This window comes from Scyliorhinus canicula, chromosome 3 (genome assembly GCF_902713615.1).
Source record: "Scyliorhinus canicula chromosome 3, sScyCan1.1, whole genome shotgun sequence".
Classification (NCBI taxonomy): Eukaryota; Metazoa; Chordata; class Chondrichthyes; order Carcharhiniformes; family Scyliorhinidae; genus Scyliorhinus; species Scyliorhinus canicula.
Window position 1 is genome coordinate 5,712,265 of NC_052148.1, and position 17,870 is coordinate 5,730,134.

The window sequence follows — 17,870 nt, forward strand, 5'->3', positions numbered from 1 at the left end:
AAACTAATTTGGACGGTTTTGTTCATTACGCAAATGCTCTTCTTTGAGTTGGCAACTGGGCACAACATCTCAAGACTAAAGAGCATATGGTCCATGCGGAAAGCAGTTTCCTGATCACCTTCTAGTACAGTAATGCCATTCAGAAAGAATGTGCTGATGTTTCTGCAGGTTACGGTTCAAAGAGCTCATCCCACCCAATTGAGTTTTGGCCAATCTCCAAATTTTCCAGTCCTGCCCGTGACTGCGTGTCCCTGTTGGGAATGGAAAATACCTGCTGTTTTCAGTGTGATCATGCCCCCACGGCCAACAGAGAATGCAACTCATTAGCAAGTGTGGAAAGGATTACAAGGATACAATGAAACATCGTTCCTGGAAAGGAGGAACATTTTCATACATATACAGATCTGTCTGACAGCGGTTTTGCTTCACACTCGCATGTTGCAAGGCAAATTTAAAAATCAGCTGGAGCTACACAGAAGCAGAAAGTATGGATTTCATCACCTCTTTTTTGTCCCCTCCTGCAGATGGAACCCAGCTGATTCTGTACTGGTCCGGCTCCTCCAATCCATGATCCCAGTCCATCCGGAAACTGTACCCCTTGATGTCCGAGAAGCGTAGGTTTGATGGTGCTGGGACAACCGCTGTGCGAGAAGAATGAGACCATAAATGTACACATGTAGCAGAAAGGTAGCAGAATCTGACAGAGTAGAAATGATGAGGGAAGGGAGGCCACCTAAGCAAAGATCTGTGATAATGGTGCTGATCACCAGCAACTTGCATTTATAAAAGTGCCTTTAATGCAGTAACATGTCCCGCAGCACTTCAGAACATAGAACATTACAGCGGAGTACAAGCCTTTGGCCCTCCATGATGCTCCGACCTGTGACACAAAGCTAAAGCTTTATCATCCATACGTTTATCCAATGACCATTTAAATGCCCTTAATATTGGCGAATTGACTACTGTTGCAGGTCAGGTGTTCCACGACCTTACTACTTTCTGAGTAAAGAACCTACCTCTGACATCTGTCTTCTATCTATCTCCCCTCAATTTGAAGCTATGTCCCCTCGTTCTAGACAACACCAGCTGAGGAAAAAGGCTCTCATTGTCCACTCTCATCCTCTGATCATCTTATATGCCTCAATTAAGTTACCTCTTAACCTTCTTCTCTCCAACGAAAACAGCCTCAAGTCCCTCAGCTTTCCCTCATAAGATCTTCCCTCCATATCAGGCAACATCCTTGTAAATTTCTTCTGCACCCTTTCCAATCCTTCCACATCTTTCATATAATGCAGCGACCAGAACTGCACGCAATACTGCAAATGTGGCCGCACCAGAGATTTGTACAGCTGCAACATGACCTCATGGCTCCGAAACTCAATCTCTCTACCAATAAAAGCTAAATAAGAAGTGTTACAACACCAGGTTAAAGTCCAACAGTTTTGTTTCAAACATGAGCTTTCGGAGCACTGCACCTTCCAAAGCTAACACACCGTACGCCTTCTTCATAACCCTATCAACCTGGGTGGCAACTTTCAGGGATCTATTTACATGGACACCGAGATCTCTCTGCTCATCCACACGACCAAGAATCTTACCATTAGCTCAGTACTCTGTCTTCCTGTTATTCCTTCCAAAATTAATCACCTCACACTTTTCTGCATTAAACTCCATTTGCCACCTGTCAGTCCAGCTCTGCAGGTTATACTGTTCCTCTGTAACTTGTAATATCCTTCCGCACTGTCCACAGCTCCACCGACTTAAGTGTCATCTGCAAATATACTCAACCACCCTTTTACGCCCTCCTCCAGGTCATTTATAAAAATGGCAAACAGCAGTGGCCCCAAAACAGATCCTTCTGGTCCACCACTCACAACTGAACTCCAGGCTGAACATTTCCCATCACCCACCTCCCTTTGTCTACTTCCAGCGAGCCAATTTCTGATCCAAACTGCTAAATCCTCTGAATCCCATGCCTCCGTATTTTCTGCAATAGCCTACCGTGGTGATCCATATCAAATGTTTACTGAAATCCATATACACCACATCAACTACTTTACACTCATCCACTGGTTTGGTCACCTTCTCAAAGAACTCAATAAGGTTTGTGAGGCATGACCTATCCTTTACAAAACGGTGTTGACTATCTCTAATCAAGTTATTCCTTTCCAGATGATTATAAATCCTATCTCTTATGAACCTTTCCAAGACTTTGCCCACAACAAAAGTAAGGCACACTGGTCTATCATTATTAGGGTTGTCTCTACTCCCCTTCTTGAACATGGGGGCAACATTTTCTGTCTTCCAGTCTTCTGGCACTATTCCTGTAGACAAAGATAACGGAAGATCAAAGCCAAAGGCTCAGCAATCTCTCCCCTTACTTCACAGAGAATCCGTGGATAAATCCCATCCGGCCCAGGGGACTTACCTATGTTCACACTTTCCCGAATTGTTAACACCTCCTCCTCATGAACCTCAAGCCCTTCTCGTCTAATAGCCTGTATCTCAATATTCTTCTCAACAACATCGTCTGTTTCCTGTGTGAATATTGACGAAAAATATTCATTTCGCACCTCTTCTATCTCCTCGGACTCCACGCACAACTTCCCGTGACAGGCCCTCCTCTTACCCGAGTCATTCTTTTATTCCTGACATACCAATAGGAAGCTTCATGGTTGTCTTTGATCATCCCTGCCAAAGATTTCTCATGTCCACCCCTGGCTCTTCTCAGCTCTCTCTTTAGATCCTTCCCAGCTAACTTATAACTCTCGAGTGCCCTCACTGAACCTTCACGTATCATCTTTACATAAGCCTCCTTCTTCCTCTTGACAAGTGATTCAACTACTTTCATAAACCATGGTGCCCTCGCTCGACCACTTCCTCACTGCCTGACAGGTACATAAGAACAGAAGATCATAAGAACTAGGAGCAGGAGTAGGCCACCTGGCCCCTCGAGCCTGCTCTGCCATTCAATGAGATCATGTCTGATTTTTTTTTTTTGTGGAATCAGCTCCACTTTTCGGCCCTAATACCATAACCCGTAATCCCTTTATTCTTCAAAAAAACTATCTATCTTTATCTTAATAATATTTAATGATGAAGCCTCAACTGCTTCACTGGACAAGGAATTCCATAGATGCACAACCCTTTGGGTGAAGACGTTACTCCTAAACTCAGACCTCAATATATTTCCCCTTATTTTGAGGCTATGCCCCCTAGTTCTGCTTTCACCCGCCAGTGAAAACAACCTTCCCGCAGCTATCCTATCTATTCCCTTCATAATTTTACATGTTTATATCAGATCCCGCCTCATCCTTATAAATTCCAATGAGTACAGTCCCAGTCTACTCAACCGCCCCTCGTAATCCAACCCCTTCAGCTCTGGGATTATCCTAGTGAATCTCCTCTGCACGTCCTCCAGCACCAGTACGTCCTTTCTCAGGTAAGGTGACCAAAACTGAACTTAATACTCCAGGTGTAGCCTCACTAACACCTTATACAATTGCAGCATAACCTCCCTGGTCTTAAACTCCATCCCTCTAGCAATGAAGGACAAAATTCCATTTGCCTCCTTAATCACCTGTTGCACCTGTAAACCACCTTTCTGTGACTCATGCACGAGCACACCCAGGTCTCTCTGCACAGCAGCATGCTTTAATATATTATCATATAAATAATAATCCTGTTTGCTGTTATTCCTACCAAAATGGATAACCTCACATTGTTAACATTGTATTCCATCTGCCAGACCCTAGCCCATTCACTTAACCTATCCAAATCCCTCTGCAGACTTCCGGTATCCTCTGCACTTTTTGCTTGCTCCTACTTTACCCTTAATGCCAAGCATCTTTACCTTATGCAGCAATCTTTTGTGTGGCACCTCATCAAAGGCTTTCTAGAAATCCAGATATATCACATCCATTGGCGTCGCGTTATCTACCTCACTAGTAACGTCCTCAAAGTATTCCACTAAATTAGTAAGGCATGACCTGCCCTTTATAAACCCATGCTGCATCTGCCCAATGGGACAATTTCGATCCAGACGTCTCGCTATTTCTTCTTTGATGAAATCTAGGGATTTCATCTATTTAGATGAAATTTAGGGCAGCACGGTAGCATGGTGGTTAGCATAAATGCTTCACAGCTCCAGCGTCCCAGGTTCGATTCCCGGCTGGGTCACTGTCTGTGCGGAGTCTGCACGTCCTCCCTGTGTGTGCGTGGGTTTCCTCCGGGTGCTCCGGTTTCCTCCCACAGTCCAAAGATGTGCGGGTTAGGTGGATTGGCCATGCTAAATTGCCCGTAGTGTCCTAAAAAAAAGTAAGGTTAAGCGGGGGGGGGGGGGGGTTGTTGGGTTACGGGTATAGGGTGGATATGTGGGTTTGAGTAGGGTGATCATGGCTCGGCACAACATCGAGGGCTGAAGGGCCTGTTCTGTGCTGTACTGTTCTATGTTCTATTATAGATTCCAGCATCTTCCCTACTACCGAAGTTGAGCTAACTGGCCAATAATTACCCGCTCTCTGCCTAGCTCCTTTTTTAAACAGTGGTGTCACGTTTGGAAATTCCAATCCGCCAGGACCACCCCAGAGTCTAACCTTTAGCCCTATTAGCTTGCCCATAACTATCTCCTTTGTGATAACAATCATCTCAAGGTCCTCACCTGTCATTGCCTCATTTCTATTAGTCACTGGATGTTCTGTGTGACTTCCACCGTGAAGACCGACCCAAAAAACCTGTTCAGTTCCTCAGCCATTTCCTCATCTCCCATTAATAAATCTCCCTTCTCATCCTCTAAAGGTCCAATATTTACCTTCGCCACTCTTTTTTTTCTATATATTTGCAGAAACATTTACTACTTGTTTTTATATTCTGAGCACGTTTACTCTCGTAATCTATTTTACTCATCTTTATAGTTTTTTTAGTAGCTTTCTGCAGCCCCCTAAAGATTTCCCTGTCCTCTAGTCTCACACTAATCTTTGCCACTTTGTGTGCTTTTTCTTTCAATTTGATTCTTTCCCTTATTTCCTTAGGTATCCATGGTCGACTTTCCCTCTTTCTCCCATCCTTCATTTTTGTTGGTACAAAGCTTTACTGAGCACTGTGAAAAATCGCTTGGCAGGTTTTCCACTGTTCATCAATGGTTTCACCATAAAGTCGTTGCTCCCAGTCTACTTTAGTTAGCTCTTCTTTCATCCCATTGTTATCTGCTTTGTTTGAGCACAAAACACGAGTCTTTGATTTCGTCTTCTCACCCTCCATCTGTATTTTAAATTCAACCATATTGTGATCGCTCCTTCTGAGATGATACCTAATTATCAGATCATTAGTCAATCCTCTCTCATTACACAGAACCAGACCTAGGACCGCTTGTTCCCTTGTAGGTTCCATTACATACTGTTCTTGGAAACTATCTTGGATACATTCTGTTATCTCCTCCTCCAGGCTGCCTTGACCGACCTGGTTAAACCAATCAACATGTAGATTAAAGTGCCCCATGATAACGACTGTACCATTTATGCATGCATCAGTTATTTCTTTGTTTATTGTCTGCCCCACCATGTTGTTACTATTTGGTGGCCTATAGACTCCTCCTATCAGTGACTTTTTCTCCTTACTATTCCTAATTTCCACCCAAATGGATTCAACCTTATTCTCCCTAGCACTGATGTCATCCCTTACTATTGCCCAATGTCATCCTTAAATAACAGAGCTACACCACCCTTACCATCCACTCAGTCCTTCCGAATAGTTCTGTATTTATCAAGGACGACGATAAAAGTCCAAAAGTCTTGCTCACCCCCTCCGAGTCCCCAACTAAGTTCCCATCCCCATCAACCACTTTCCCTATTTCCCCCGCTGCCTCCCTTTGTCTGAGCTGCTGTGCAAGCATCCTCCTGGCCTTTTCCCCGTGTTCGTACACCGCTCCCTTCAATTTTCTGAGCTGCTCCACTGTCCTACCTGTAGTTAACAAACTAAATTACACCTGCAGCCTCCGGCGTTCCCTCAATAGCCCCGCCTCTGGAGCCTCCGCATTCCTCCTATCCACTCGAAGGATCTCTCTTACCAGTCGGTCCGCCTCTCCCTGTCCGTCCTGTCCCTGTGAGCCCAGATCAATATCAGCTCTCCTCTCAGCAACGCCTTCAACGCTTCCCAGACCGCCGCTGCTGAGACCTCCCCCGTATCGTTTACCTGCAGGTAGTTCAGCATCGACTTCCTCAATCTCTCGCAGACCACTTCGTCCGCCAACAGCCCCACATCCAATCTCCACTGTGGGCGCTGCTTACTGTCCATACTGACCTGCAGATCCACCCAGTACGGAGCATGGTCCAATACCGAATACCCCGTGTCCACCACCCTCGCCAACAGGGTCCTGCCCACAACCATGAAATCAACCGGGATTACACCTTGTGAACGTGGGAGAAGGGAAATAATTCCCTGCCTCTCGGCTTCCCAAATCTCCACGGATCCACTCCCCTCCCATCTGCTCCATGAATCCTTTCAGCTCCTTTGCCATTGCTGGCACCTTGCCCGTTCTCGAACATGACCGGTCCAGGCCTTGATCAGTAACCATGTTGAAATCCCCACCGATAATCAGCCTGTGCGATCATCCCAGGTTGAGGGTCCCACTGAACTTTGGGAAAGGTTGACAGGGTTTATTGCTGCTGTTGCACAGTATGAAAATTCAACAAACATTTTTTGCCCACAAAAGACAAGGTAAAAGTGATGTAAAAACAAAAAATGCTGAAAATTCTCAGCTGCTCTGGAACATGAAGAAAAAAAAGTCAACATGTTTTAAGCAGATGGGCGGTGATTAAAAAAAAGTGGGAAGGTCTGTCACAGGGTGGAGGGCAGGAGAAATTAAATGACAAAAGATTGTCCATGTGGGGAATGTGACAAGATGTGTCCAGAGGAGGCATGAATCGCAGAATAATGAGCAGCTGCTGTCTCAAAGCAGAAACAAGAGAAAAAAGGGATAAAATCAAAACTTGCAAAGGGAAAGGAACCAAAATGGGGCCTGAGGTAATGATGTAAAATTGTTGAACACGGTGGTGAGTCTAGGATGCTGCAAAGCACCTCCTCGGAAGCTGTGGAAGTGTTTGTCAAGCTCTATTGAAATAATACTGCTGATCAAGGACAGAGAGATCAGCAAGACAGCAAGGCTAAATAAAGGAGATGCAAGCTGAAATGTTGGATACTGGAATAAAGTGGAGCGACTTCCATGTAGGGGTAAAGGATTGGAGGTGTGGGAAAGGCATTGCAGTAAGTTACTGAAAGGGTCACTAAACTCAACAGAGGGAGAGTTTTGTGTGGCCAGTCCACCTACCCTGCACATCTTTAGATTGTGGGGGTGAAACCCGCGCAGACATGGGGAGAATGTGCAAACTTGACACGGACAGTGACCCAGGGCCGGGATTCGAACCCGGCTCCTCAAAGAACATGGAACATAGAACAGTGCAGTACAGAACAGGCCATTCGGCCTCAATGTTGTGCCGATCATTGTCCGAAACCAAGATTAAGCTATCCCACTCCGTGTCATTCTGGTCTGCTCCATGTTCCTGTGCAATAAATGCTTGAAAGTTCCTAAACTGTCTGACTTCACTATCACAGCAGGCAGTACATTACACACCCTAACCGCTCTCTGAGTAAAGAACCTACCTCGGACATCCCTCCCATATCTCCCATCCTGAATCGTATAACTATGCCCCTTTGTAACAGCTGCATCCACCTGAGGAAATAGTCTCTGAATGTCCACTGTATCTAACCCCCTCATCATTTTCTCAGTCACTATTATGTTGCCTCTCATCCACCTCCGCTCCAAAGAGAAAAGCCCGAGCTCCCTCAACCTTTCCTCATAAGACCTGTCCTGCAATTCAGGCAGCATCCTGGTAATTCTCCTTTGCACCCTTTCCAATGCTTCCACATCCTTCCTGTAATGAAGTGACCAGAACTGCACACAATGCTCCAAATGTGGTCTCACCAGGGTCAGGTATAGTTGCAGCAAAACCCCATGGCTCTTAAACTCAAGCCCCCGTTAATGAACGCTAACACACTATAAGCCTTCTTCACGCTGTATCCACTTGAGTGGCAATCTTCAGAGATCTGTGGACATGAACCCCAAGATCTCTCTGTTCCTCCACATTCCTCAGAACCCTGCCGTTGACCCTGTAATCCGCATTCATGTTTATTCTACCAAAATGAATCACCTCACACTTATCAGGGTTAAACTCCATCTGCCATTTTTCGGTCCCAGCTCTGCATCCTATCAATGTCTCTTTGCAGCCTATAACAGCCCTGCACCTGATCCATGGCTCCACCAATCTTTGTGTCATCAGCAAATTTACTGACCCAGCCTTCAGCCCCCTCCTCCAAGTCATTGATAAAAGTCACAAATGAAATGAAATGAAAATGAAATGAAAATCGCTTATTGTCACATGTAGGGTTCAAACAAAGTTACTGTGAAAAGCCCCGTGTCGCCACAATCCTGCGTCTGTTCGGGAGAGGCTGGTACGGCAAAAAGCAGAGGACCCAGCACAGAACCCTGTGTTACACCGCTGGTAACTGGTCTCCAGACTGAAAATTTTCCATCACCAACCTCTGTCTTCTCAGTTATGCAGTCCCAGTGCTAGCCACTGTGCCGCACGCCACCCCTTTCACCTTCAGCAAAACGGGATGGGGCAATATTGTTTCAAGTTCTCTAAAAACCAACATCACTAGTTGAACAGAAATGATTATCAATCTGCTGATGTCATCCAGTAAAGATACTTGAGACTGTTAAAATATGTTAGATAAATACAAATATGATTGTTATTTCCCTTTGTATAGACAAGTTACGCCCAGGTAGTGGGGAAATGGGGTGAGGCCAATCATTTTTCTATGAGGAATAGATAAGGGGTTGGGGAAGCGAGACCATCAATAAAAGAGGAGGCAAGTTGAAGGAGGCATAAATTAATCAGGGGTTGGGTTATCACTGCTGCCTCACAGCGCCAGAGAACTGGGTTCAATTCCTGCCTCGGTAGATTGTCTGTGTGGCGCTTGTACGTTCTCTCCGTGTCTTTGTGGGTTTCCTCAGGGTCCTCCGATTTCCTCCCACAGTCCAAAGATGTGCACATTAGGTGGATTGGTCATGCTAAATATTCCCAGATGTGCCGGTTAGGGGGGGTTTCAGGGATTGGGCAGGGGAGTGGGCCTAGTTCGGTTGCTCTTTCAGAGGGTTGGTGCAGACACACAAGGCCAAATAGCCTCCTTCTACACTGTCGGAATTCTATGGTTTTATAGATTTATCTGGCTGAAGGTGCAGTATGGCCCAGGAATATTGGGCACAAGCAGGCTAGCCAATGAAGCCAATAGATACACTTTGCTACAGCAGAAACAGAGAATCCAGGGGAACATACTAATCCCACACCCCATCCTGAAGGACATTGTGATCTGCTGTACATCACAATATGCAGCATGTGCTTTCCATGTCACTTTGTTCTCTTTTCAATATTTGAAGATAATTGGTAAGGGGGTAGGAAAGACAAATGGACATTTTTATATACTAAAGACTTACATGTACGCTCGGAGCCTAAGATGTCAATACTTTCCGTCTTGTCTGGGTAGATGGCAGTAAGGGAAACATTATATTTGGTGTCAGGATCCAGGTTATCAAAAACGTGGTTTTCCTCATTGCCATGTATAATAATCTGGAAGAATAGGCATAAAGCGAAGGTCAAGATACGTTCAGAGCATGAAACCAATTTGTTTTCTGCAAACTGATTCCCTTAATTAAATGGGGATGTTTGAATTTAATATCACGCAGGGGGCTGCAAGGACCTTAAAACCCTTTACCAACCCTTGGCATTCCCTCGTGGTCATGTGGAGTATTTCTGCAGAAAATTCATTTGAAGGAATGAACTAATTTGGACTGTTTTGTTCATTGCGCAAATGCTCTTCTTTGTGTGGGCAACTGAGCCCAACATCTCAATACTAAAGAGCATATGGTCCGTGCGGAAAGCAGTTTTCTGATCACCTTCTAGTACAGTAATGCCATTCAGAAAGAATGCGCTGATGTTTCTGCAGGTTACGGTTCAAAGAGCTCATCCCACCCAATTGAGTTTTGGCCAATCTCCAAATTTTCCAGTCCTGCTGGTGTCTTTGCATGTCCCTGTTGGGAATGGGAATTACCTGCTGTTTTCAGTGTGATCATGCCCCCACGGCCAACAGAGAATGCAACTCATTAGCAAGTGTGGAAAGGATTACAAGGATGCAATGAAACATCGTTCCTGGAAAGGAGGAACATTTTCATACATATACAGATCTGGCTGACAGCGGTTTTGCTTCACACTCGCATGTTGCAAGGCAAATTTAAAAATCAGCTGGAGCGACACAGAAGCAGAAAGTATGGATTTCATCACCTCTTTTTTGTCCCCTCCTGCAGATGGAACCCAGCTGATTCTGAACTGATCCACCTCCTCCAATCCATGATGCCAGTCCATCCGGAAACCTTTCCTCGTGATGTCCGAGAAGCGTAGGTTTGATGGTGCTGCGATATTCCCTGTGGGAGAAGAATGATACCTTAAATGTACACATGTAGCAGAAAGGTAACAGAATCTGACAGAGTAGAAATGATGAGGAAAGGGAGGATATCCCTTTGAGATTTGAGATACTGACACTGATCACAAACAACATGCATTGATAACAGTGCCTTTACTGCAGTAAAATGTCCTGAGTCACTTCAGAACATAGAACAGTACAGGTACTTCGGCCCTCCAAGAGTAGGAAGGCAATGCAGGCATCCCCTGCGGTCATCTCCCTGCAAAACAGATATACCGCTTTGGATACTGTTGAGGGAGATGGCTCACCAGGGGAAGGCAGCAGCAGCCAGGTTCATGGCACCGTGGCTGGCTCTGCTGCACAGCAGGGCAGAAAGGAAAATGGCACGGCTATAGTGATAGGGGACTCGATCGTAAGGGGAATAGACAGGCGGTTCTGTGGACGCAATCGAGACTCCAGGATGGTATGTTGCCTCCCTGGTGCAAGGGTCAAGGATGTCTCGGAGCGGCTGCAGGACATTCTGGGGGGGGAGGGTCAACAGCCAGCTGTCGTGGTGCACATAGGCACCAACGATATAGGTAAAAAACGGGATGAGGTCCTACAAGCGGAATTCAGGGAGTTAGGAGTTAAGCTAAAAAGTAGGACCTCAAAGGTAGTAATCTCAGGATTGCTACCAGTGCCACGAGCTAGTCAGAGTAGGAATGTCAGGATAGATAGGATGAATGCGTGGCTTGAGAGATGGTGCAAGAGGGATGGATTCAAATTACTGGGGCATTGGGACCGGTTTTGGGGGAGGTGGGACCAGTACAAACCGGACGGTCTGCACCTGGGTAGGACTGGAACTGATGTCTGGGGGGTGTTTGCTGGAGCTGTTGGAGAGGGTTTAAACTAATGTGGCAGGGGGATGGGAACCGATGCAGGAAGTTGGAAGGTAGTAAAACAGGGACAGAAGCAAAAGGAAGTAAGGGGGAAAGTGCAAGGCAGAGAAGACATCGTCAAAAATCAAAAAGGGTGACAGTACAAGGTACAGTGAGTGAGGGGAGCTCAGTGAATAGGTCAGTAATACTAAAAGGAGTAAAACTGGAGATGTTAAGATTCAAAACAGAGATTAAAAAAACCAACATAAGTGTACTTTACCTGAATGCTCGTAGTATTCGGAATAAAGTAAATGAGTTGATGGCGCAAATTATCGTGAATGATTATGATTTAGTGGCCATTGCTGAAACATGGTTAAAGGATGGTCAGACTGGGAGTTAAATATCCGAGGGTATCAAACTATTCGGAAGGACAGAATGGATGGTAAGGGAGGTGGTGTAGCTCTGTTATGTAAGTATGACATCCGGGCAATAGTTAGGGATGATATCGGTGCTATGGAGGATAAGGTTGAATCCATTTGGGTGGAAATCAGGAATAGTGAGGCGAAAGGGATCGGGGTGCTCCGATGCAGAGGGTTCGGGGAGCTCCGATGCAGAGGGATCGGGGAGCTCCGATGCAGAGGGATCTCTGGAGCTCAGAGAGATTTTAGGGGTGAAACTTTGATATCACACATTTACACTCACGCTGTCGCTTTACGTCTGTGTGTGTGTGTGTTTAAATTGTACATTTTTACTTCACAGACATCAGGCTTCTTTCCAGATCGTTCCTCCCTCTGGGTCACAGCCTCCCAGGCTGGCAATGTTCCATCATATTCTTCTAATATATGGTCAATATGGAATCAAAGCAATATAAGATAGACAGTACTTACTGGTTACAATCAGCCGGGTTCCATTTCCAAAGATTTTCCCCCAAACCCCACAGATATAGACAGCGGAGTCACGGAGCGTCAGACCACTGATTGTCAGAATGTAGCTGTTATCGGCAACATCTCTGGAAGGCTGAAAGCGAAGAGACAGACCTCTAGCACGGTCAATTTGGCCAGTTACATAGTGATGCAATATATAACCCGTTTTTCCTGGGATGCTCCAATGGACATCGTATTTATTCACAGTGTATTTTGGATGATTGCTCTCCATGTCACAAATCATCTTCACTGTTCCACCCTCAGGCACTCTCGCAACTTGAGGGGATTGGTTAAGACGTGTTCCTAGCAGACGAACTGTGAACAGAAAATAAATGAAGATCAGAACAGATAAGAAAATACAAAATAGAAGCTGAGAGCAGTTTATAAAGTCTCCTGTGTATTGATGCCTGGATATTGTCTATTATCCTCATTAATTTGTTCAAATTAACCCCAAGCAAAGTGCTGCAGATTTTGACAATCAGGATTTCAGTAAATGCTGGGAATGAACGCTCAGGAGACCCAGCAGTCTCTGGAGACAGAGAGACAGTGACAATCAGATCACCATGGCCGTGTAGAATGGTGGAACAGGCTCAGGAGATCCAGCAGCCTCTGCAGACAGAGAGACAGTGACAATCAGATCACCATGGCCGTGTAGAATGGTGGAACAGGCTTGAGGGGCCCAGGCACCTCCTGCTGCTCTGAATTCATTCACTGGCAAAACTTTTCAAACTGACAACGCAGCATCAGAACTTAGCGACTCTTTCACATTCCACTGTACTGACCAACAGTCCCTCAGGATGAAGTTAACCCCCCCGAAACACACACTGCAATAAAGAGAATGCAGTTTCCAGGGTAAGGTCAGTACTTGTCAGGGAGGAAGTTAATGAAATCCCAGAACAGTAGTTTCAGATATAGTCAGGACAAATGCACACAGGGTGTGTGAATGATCTCAGTGCTGTCATTAAGCCAGTATCCAGTGATGTTTCCATTTTAAACAGTATTCTGGCTTCACCTGGTAATGCATTCCAATTTCTCAACATCACCTTTATCGGAATCAGTCCTGGACTCGCCCCTTACCATCTCCACCCTGTGTGTTTTGGTCTGGATTATATCTGAAAATATTCTTCTGGGATTTGTTTAACTTCCTTCCCGACAAACACAGGGGCTGGTTTAGCTCATTGAGCTAAATCGTTGGCTTTGAAAGCAGACCAAGCAGGCCAGCAGCACGGTTTGATTTCCATACCAGACTCCCTGGGCAGGTGCCGTAATGTGGTGACTAGGGGCTTTTCACAGTAACTTAATTGAAGCCTACTCGTGACAATGAACAATTTTCATTTTCATTTACTTCTCCCTGGAGATTGGATTCCCTCCATTTTCACATCCGCTACTTTTCATTTCATCACATAAATTCAATTCGTCCCCCAGGTGTGAGCTGTGACAGTAATTCTCCTAACTGGGTATTCAAAGTTGGGGAATGAGTCGGGGCCGGGGTGGGGGGGGGGGGGGGGGGGGGGGGGGGCACATTTAGGTCAGAGAACTCTGAGGGGCATCGGCAATAAAAAACAGAAGCTCAAAGGTAGCAATCTCAGGATTGCTCCCAGTGCCACATGCTGGTGAGATCTGGGGTAGTCGAGGCCGCATGAATGCGCGGCTGGAGAGATGGTTCAGGAGGGAATTGCTGAGACATTGGGACTGATCCTGGGAAGATGGGATCTGTGCAAGCTGGATGTGTTGCACCCCAACAGGGACCCAATATCCTCACGGGGGTATTTCGTAGTGCAATGGGAAAGTCAGGAAAACAAAGGTAGTTTTAAGGAATTAATATTTATATTGGCAATATTATAAGCTAGATTTTTAAGTGGGTTTAATTTAATGTTTCTGTGTCTGGAAGGGTAAAACCTATAGTTAAATTCATGCTGGATAAAGATGTTTGTATGTGTAGGGATTGGTTTCAATTCCAACACTGTCTCAATTGTGTTTAGAGAAGGTTACAGCGTGAAGAGTAAATAGAAGTAACAGGGTGTCACTTTCCAGAGGGTGGCGCTTCCCTTTGTTCTGCTGGAATAGTTGGTTTTAAGGCTAAAGTTCATACGTTCATAAGTTCATAAGGTACCGGAGCAGAATTAATCCATTTGACCCATAGCGTCTTCTCCACCATTCAATCTCATCCTGGCCACAACACCCCCATCCTACCCATTCTCCATAACCCTTCAACCCATTACCAATTAAACATTCCCCGAACTCCTCCTTAAATTTACTCACTCTCCAGCATTCACTGCACTCTGGGGAAGTGAATTCCACAGATTTACAACCCTTTGGGAGTAATAGTTTCTCCTTAACTCGGTTTTAAATTTGCTACCTCTTATCCTCAGACTATGACCTCTCATTCTAGACTGCACCACAAGAGGAATCATCCGCTTCACGTCTACTTTATCCAAACCTTTTAGCATCTTATATACCTCAACTTTATCTCCCCTCATTCTTCTAAACTCGAGAGAGTATCGGCCGAAACTCTTCAATCTCTCTTCATACGATATATGGCAACATTCCATTCACATTTCTAATATCTGCTGTACCCGCACGCTCGTTTTCTGTGACTCCTGCACAAGCTCCCCGATCCCTCTGCATCGGAGCTCCCCGATCCCTCTGCATCGGAGGTCCCCGATCCCTCTGCATCGGAGCTCCCCGATCCCTCTGCATCGGAGCTCCCCGATCCCTCTGCATCGGAGCTCCCCGATCCCTCTGCATCGGAGCTCCCCGATCCCTCTGCATCGGAACTCCCCGATCCCTCTGCATCGGAGCTCCCCGATCCCTCTGCATAGGAGCTCCCCGATCCCTCTGCATCGGAGCTCCCCGATCCCTCTGCATCGGAGCTCCCCCATCCCTCTGCATCGGAGCTCCCCCATCCCTCTGCATCGGAGCTCCCCGATCCCTCTGCATCGGAGCTCCCAGATCCCTCTGCATCGGAGCTCCCCGATCCCTCTGCATCGGAGCTCCCCGATCCCTCTGCATCGGAGCTCCCTGATCCCTCTGCATCGGAGCTCCCCGATCCCTCTGCATCGGAGCTCCCCGAAGTCTCTCCCCATTTAGATAATAAGTTGCCTTCCCCTTTTTCTGACCAAAATGCATGACCTCACACTTATCCACGTTAAACTCTATTTGCCAGAATTTGGCCCACTCTCCTAACCTATCCATATCCATTTGTAAGGTTCTCATTTCCTCATTGCAACTTACTATCCCACCTATTTAGTTGTATGCAAATTTCGCTACAGAACATTCCATCCCTGTATCCAAGCCGTTTATATAGATTGTAAATTGCTGGGGTCCAAGGACTGAACCCTGTGGCACCCCACTAGTTACAACTTGTCAACCAAAAAAGACCCATTGATCCCGACTCTCTGTCTCCTGTCTGTCAGCCAGTCTTCAATCTAGGCTAATAAATGACCCATGTGGTATAACCTTGTGAATTAACCTTCTGTACGGCACATTATCAAACATTTTCTGGAAGTCCAAATACACAGGGCGAAATTCTCCACCCCCCACGACGGGTGGGAGAATAGCGGGAGGGCCTTCCCGACATTTTTGCCGCCCTCCCGCTATTCTCTCCCCCCCCCCCCGCCGAAGTCCTGACCCGAATCGATGCCGCCGTTTTTTTACGGCCGGCAGCGATTCTCAGCTGTTAGATGGGCTGAAGTCCCAGCCCTTTACGCCGTTTTTACTAACGGCAAACACACCTGGTCTTGCCGTTCGTAAAAACGGCGTGACTAACTCGCCATTAATAACCATGGCACCGATTGGCACGGCCCGATGCCCGCGCACTACTTGTCCTTCCGCCGCCCCGCAGTATCCATTCGCGGTGCGGCTGAGGGGTAACCCAGCCCGCGCATGCGCGGGTTTCGCGCAAAAACGCGATGATGTCACCCGCACATGCGCGGGTTGGAGTCTTCCAAACTGCGCATGCGCGGCTGACGTCATATGACGCGTCAGCCGGCGCTAACTCCGGCAAGCGGGCTTAACGATTTTCGTTAAGCCCGTCTTGCGGGAGCCTACGGCGTCGGGCTGCTAGCCCCGACCGGGGACCAGAATCGGTCCACGGTCGGGAAGGGGCGCGCTGCAATAAAACCCGCCCGCCAGCTTTACGATTTCTCCCGTTTTGGGAGAATCGCGCCCACAATATTTACAGGATACCCATTATCCACTTTGCTTGTTTCATCTTTGAAGAACTCGAGCAAATTAGTCAAACATGATTTGTCCTTCATATAACCAAGCTGACTCTGATGGGTAGCATTTTGACTTTCCAAATGTCCTGATATTACATACATAGATACATAGAAGATCGGAGCAGGAGGAGGCCTTTTGGCCCTTCGAGCCTGCTCCTGCCATTCATCACGATCATGGCTGATCATCCAACTCAATAGCCTAATCCTGCTTTCTCCCCATAGCCTTTGATCCCATTCTCCCCAAGTGCTATATCCAGCTGCGTCTTGAATATATTCAATGTTTTAGCATCAACTACTTCCTGTGATAATGAATTCTACAGGCTCACCACTCTTTGTGTGAAGAAATATCTCCCTCTATCTGTCCGAAATGGTTTATCCTGAATTCTCAGATTGTGACCCCTGGTTTTGGAAACACCCATCATTGGGAACATCATCCCTACATCGGACCATAAGACCACAAGACACAGGAGCAGATTTAGGCCACTCAGCTCATCGAGTCTGCTACGCCATTCAATCATAGCTGATATTTTCTCATCCCCATTCTCCTGCCTTCTCCCGTAATCCCTGATCCCCTTATTAATCAAGAATCTATTAATCTCTGTTTTAAAGACACTCAGTGATTTGGCCTCCACAGCCTTCTGCGGCAAAGAGTTCCACAGATTCGCCACCCTCTGGCTGAAGAAATTCCTCCTCATCTCAGTTTTCGTCCCTTTAGTCTGAGATTGTGTCCTCTGGTTCTAGTTTCTCCGACAAATGGAAACATCCTCTCCACGTCCACTCTATCCAGGCCTTGCAGTATCCTGTAAATTTCAATAAGATCCCCCTTCATCCTTCTGAACTCCAACAAGTACAGACCCAGAGTCCTCAACCATTCCTCATGCTACAAGGTCTTCATTCCAGGGTAAGAAGTCTTACAACACCAGGTTAAAGTCCAACAGGTTTGTTTCAAACACGAGCTTTCGGAGCACGGCTCCTTCTTCAGGTGAAGGAGCCGTGCTCCGAAAGCTCGTGTTTGAAACAAACCTGTTGGACTTTAACCTGGTGTTGTAAGACTTCTTACTGTGCTCACCCCAGTCCAACGCCGGCATCTCCACATCATGGCATTCATTCCAGGGATCATTCTTGTGAACCTCCTCTGGACACTTTCCAAGGCCAGCGCATCCTTCCTTAGATCCGGGGCACAAAACTGCTCACAATACTCCAAGTGGGGTCTGACCAGAGCCTTATACAGCCTCAGAAGTACATCCCTCGTCTTGTATTCTAGCCCTCTTGACATGAAGGCTAACATTGCATTTGCCTTCTTGACTGCCGACTGAAGCTGCTTGTTCACTTTAAGA

General features: G+C 46.4%; 1 protein-coding gene across 1 annotated transcript in view; it reads right to left on the reverse strand.

Annotated features, from left to right (window-relative positions):
* Window positions 1–17,870, reverse strand: part of LOC119963790 — a 1,053,439-nt gene that overhangs the window by 1,016,330 nt on the left and 19,239 nt on the right. The window contains exons 3-6 of the mRNA XM_038793076.1: window positions 12,278–12,628; window positions 10,395–10,534; window positions 9,551–9,683; window positions 502–641 (exon numbers count right to left, since the gene is read on the reverse strand). Coding sequence (XP_038649004.1) covers window positions 502–641; window positions 9,551–9,683; window positions 10,395–10,534; window positions 12,278–12,628 — 764 coding nt within the window. The remainder of the gene's footprint in view (window positions 1–501; window positions 642–9,550; window positions 9,684–10,394; window positions 10,535–12,277; window positions 12,629–17,870) is intronic.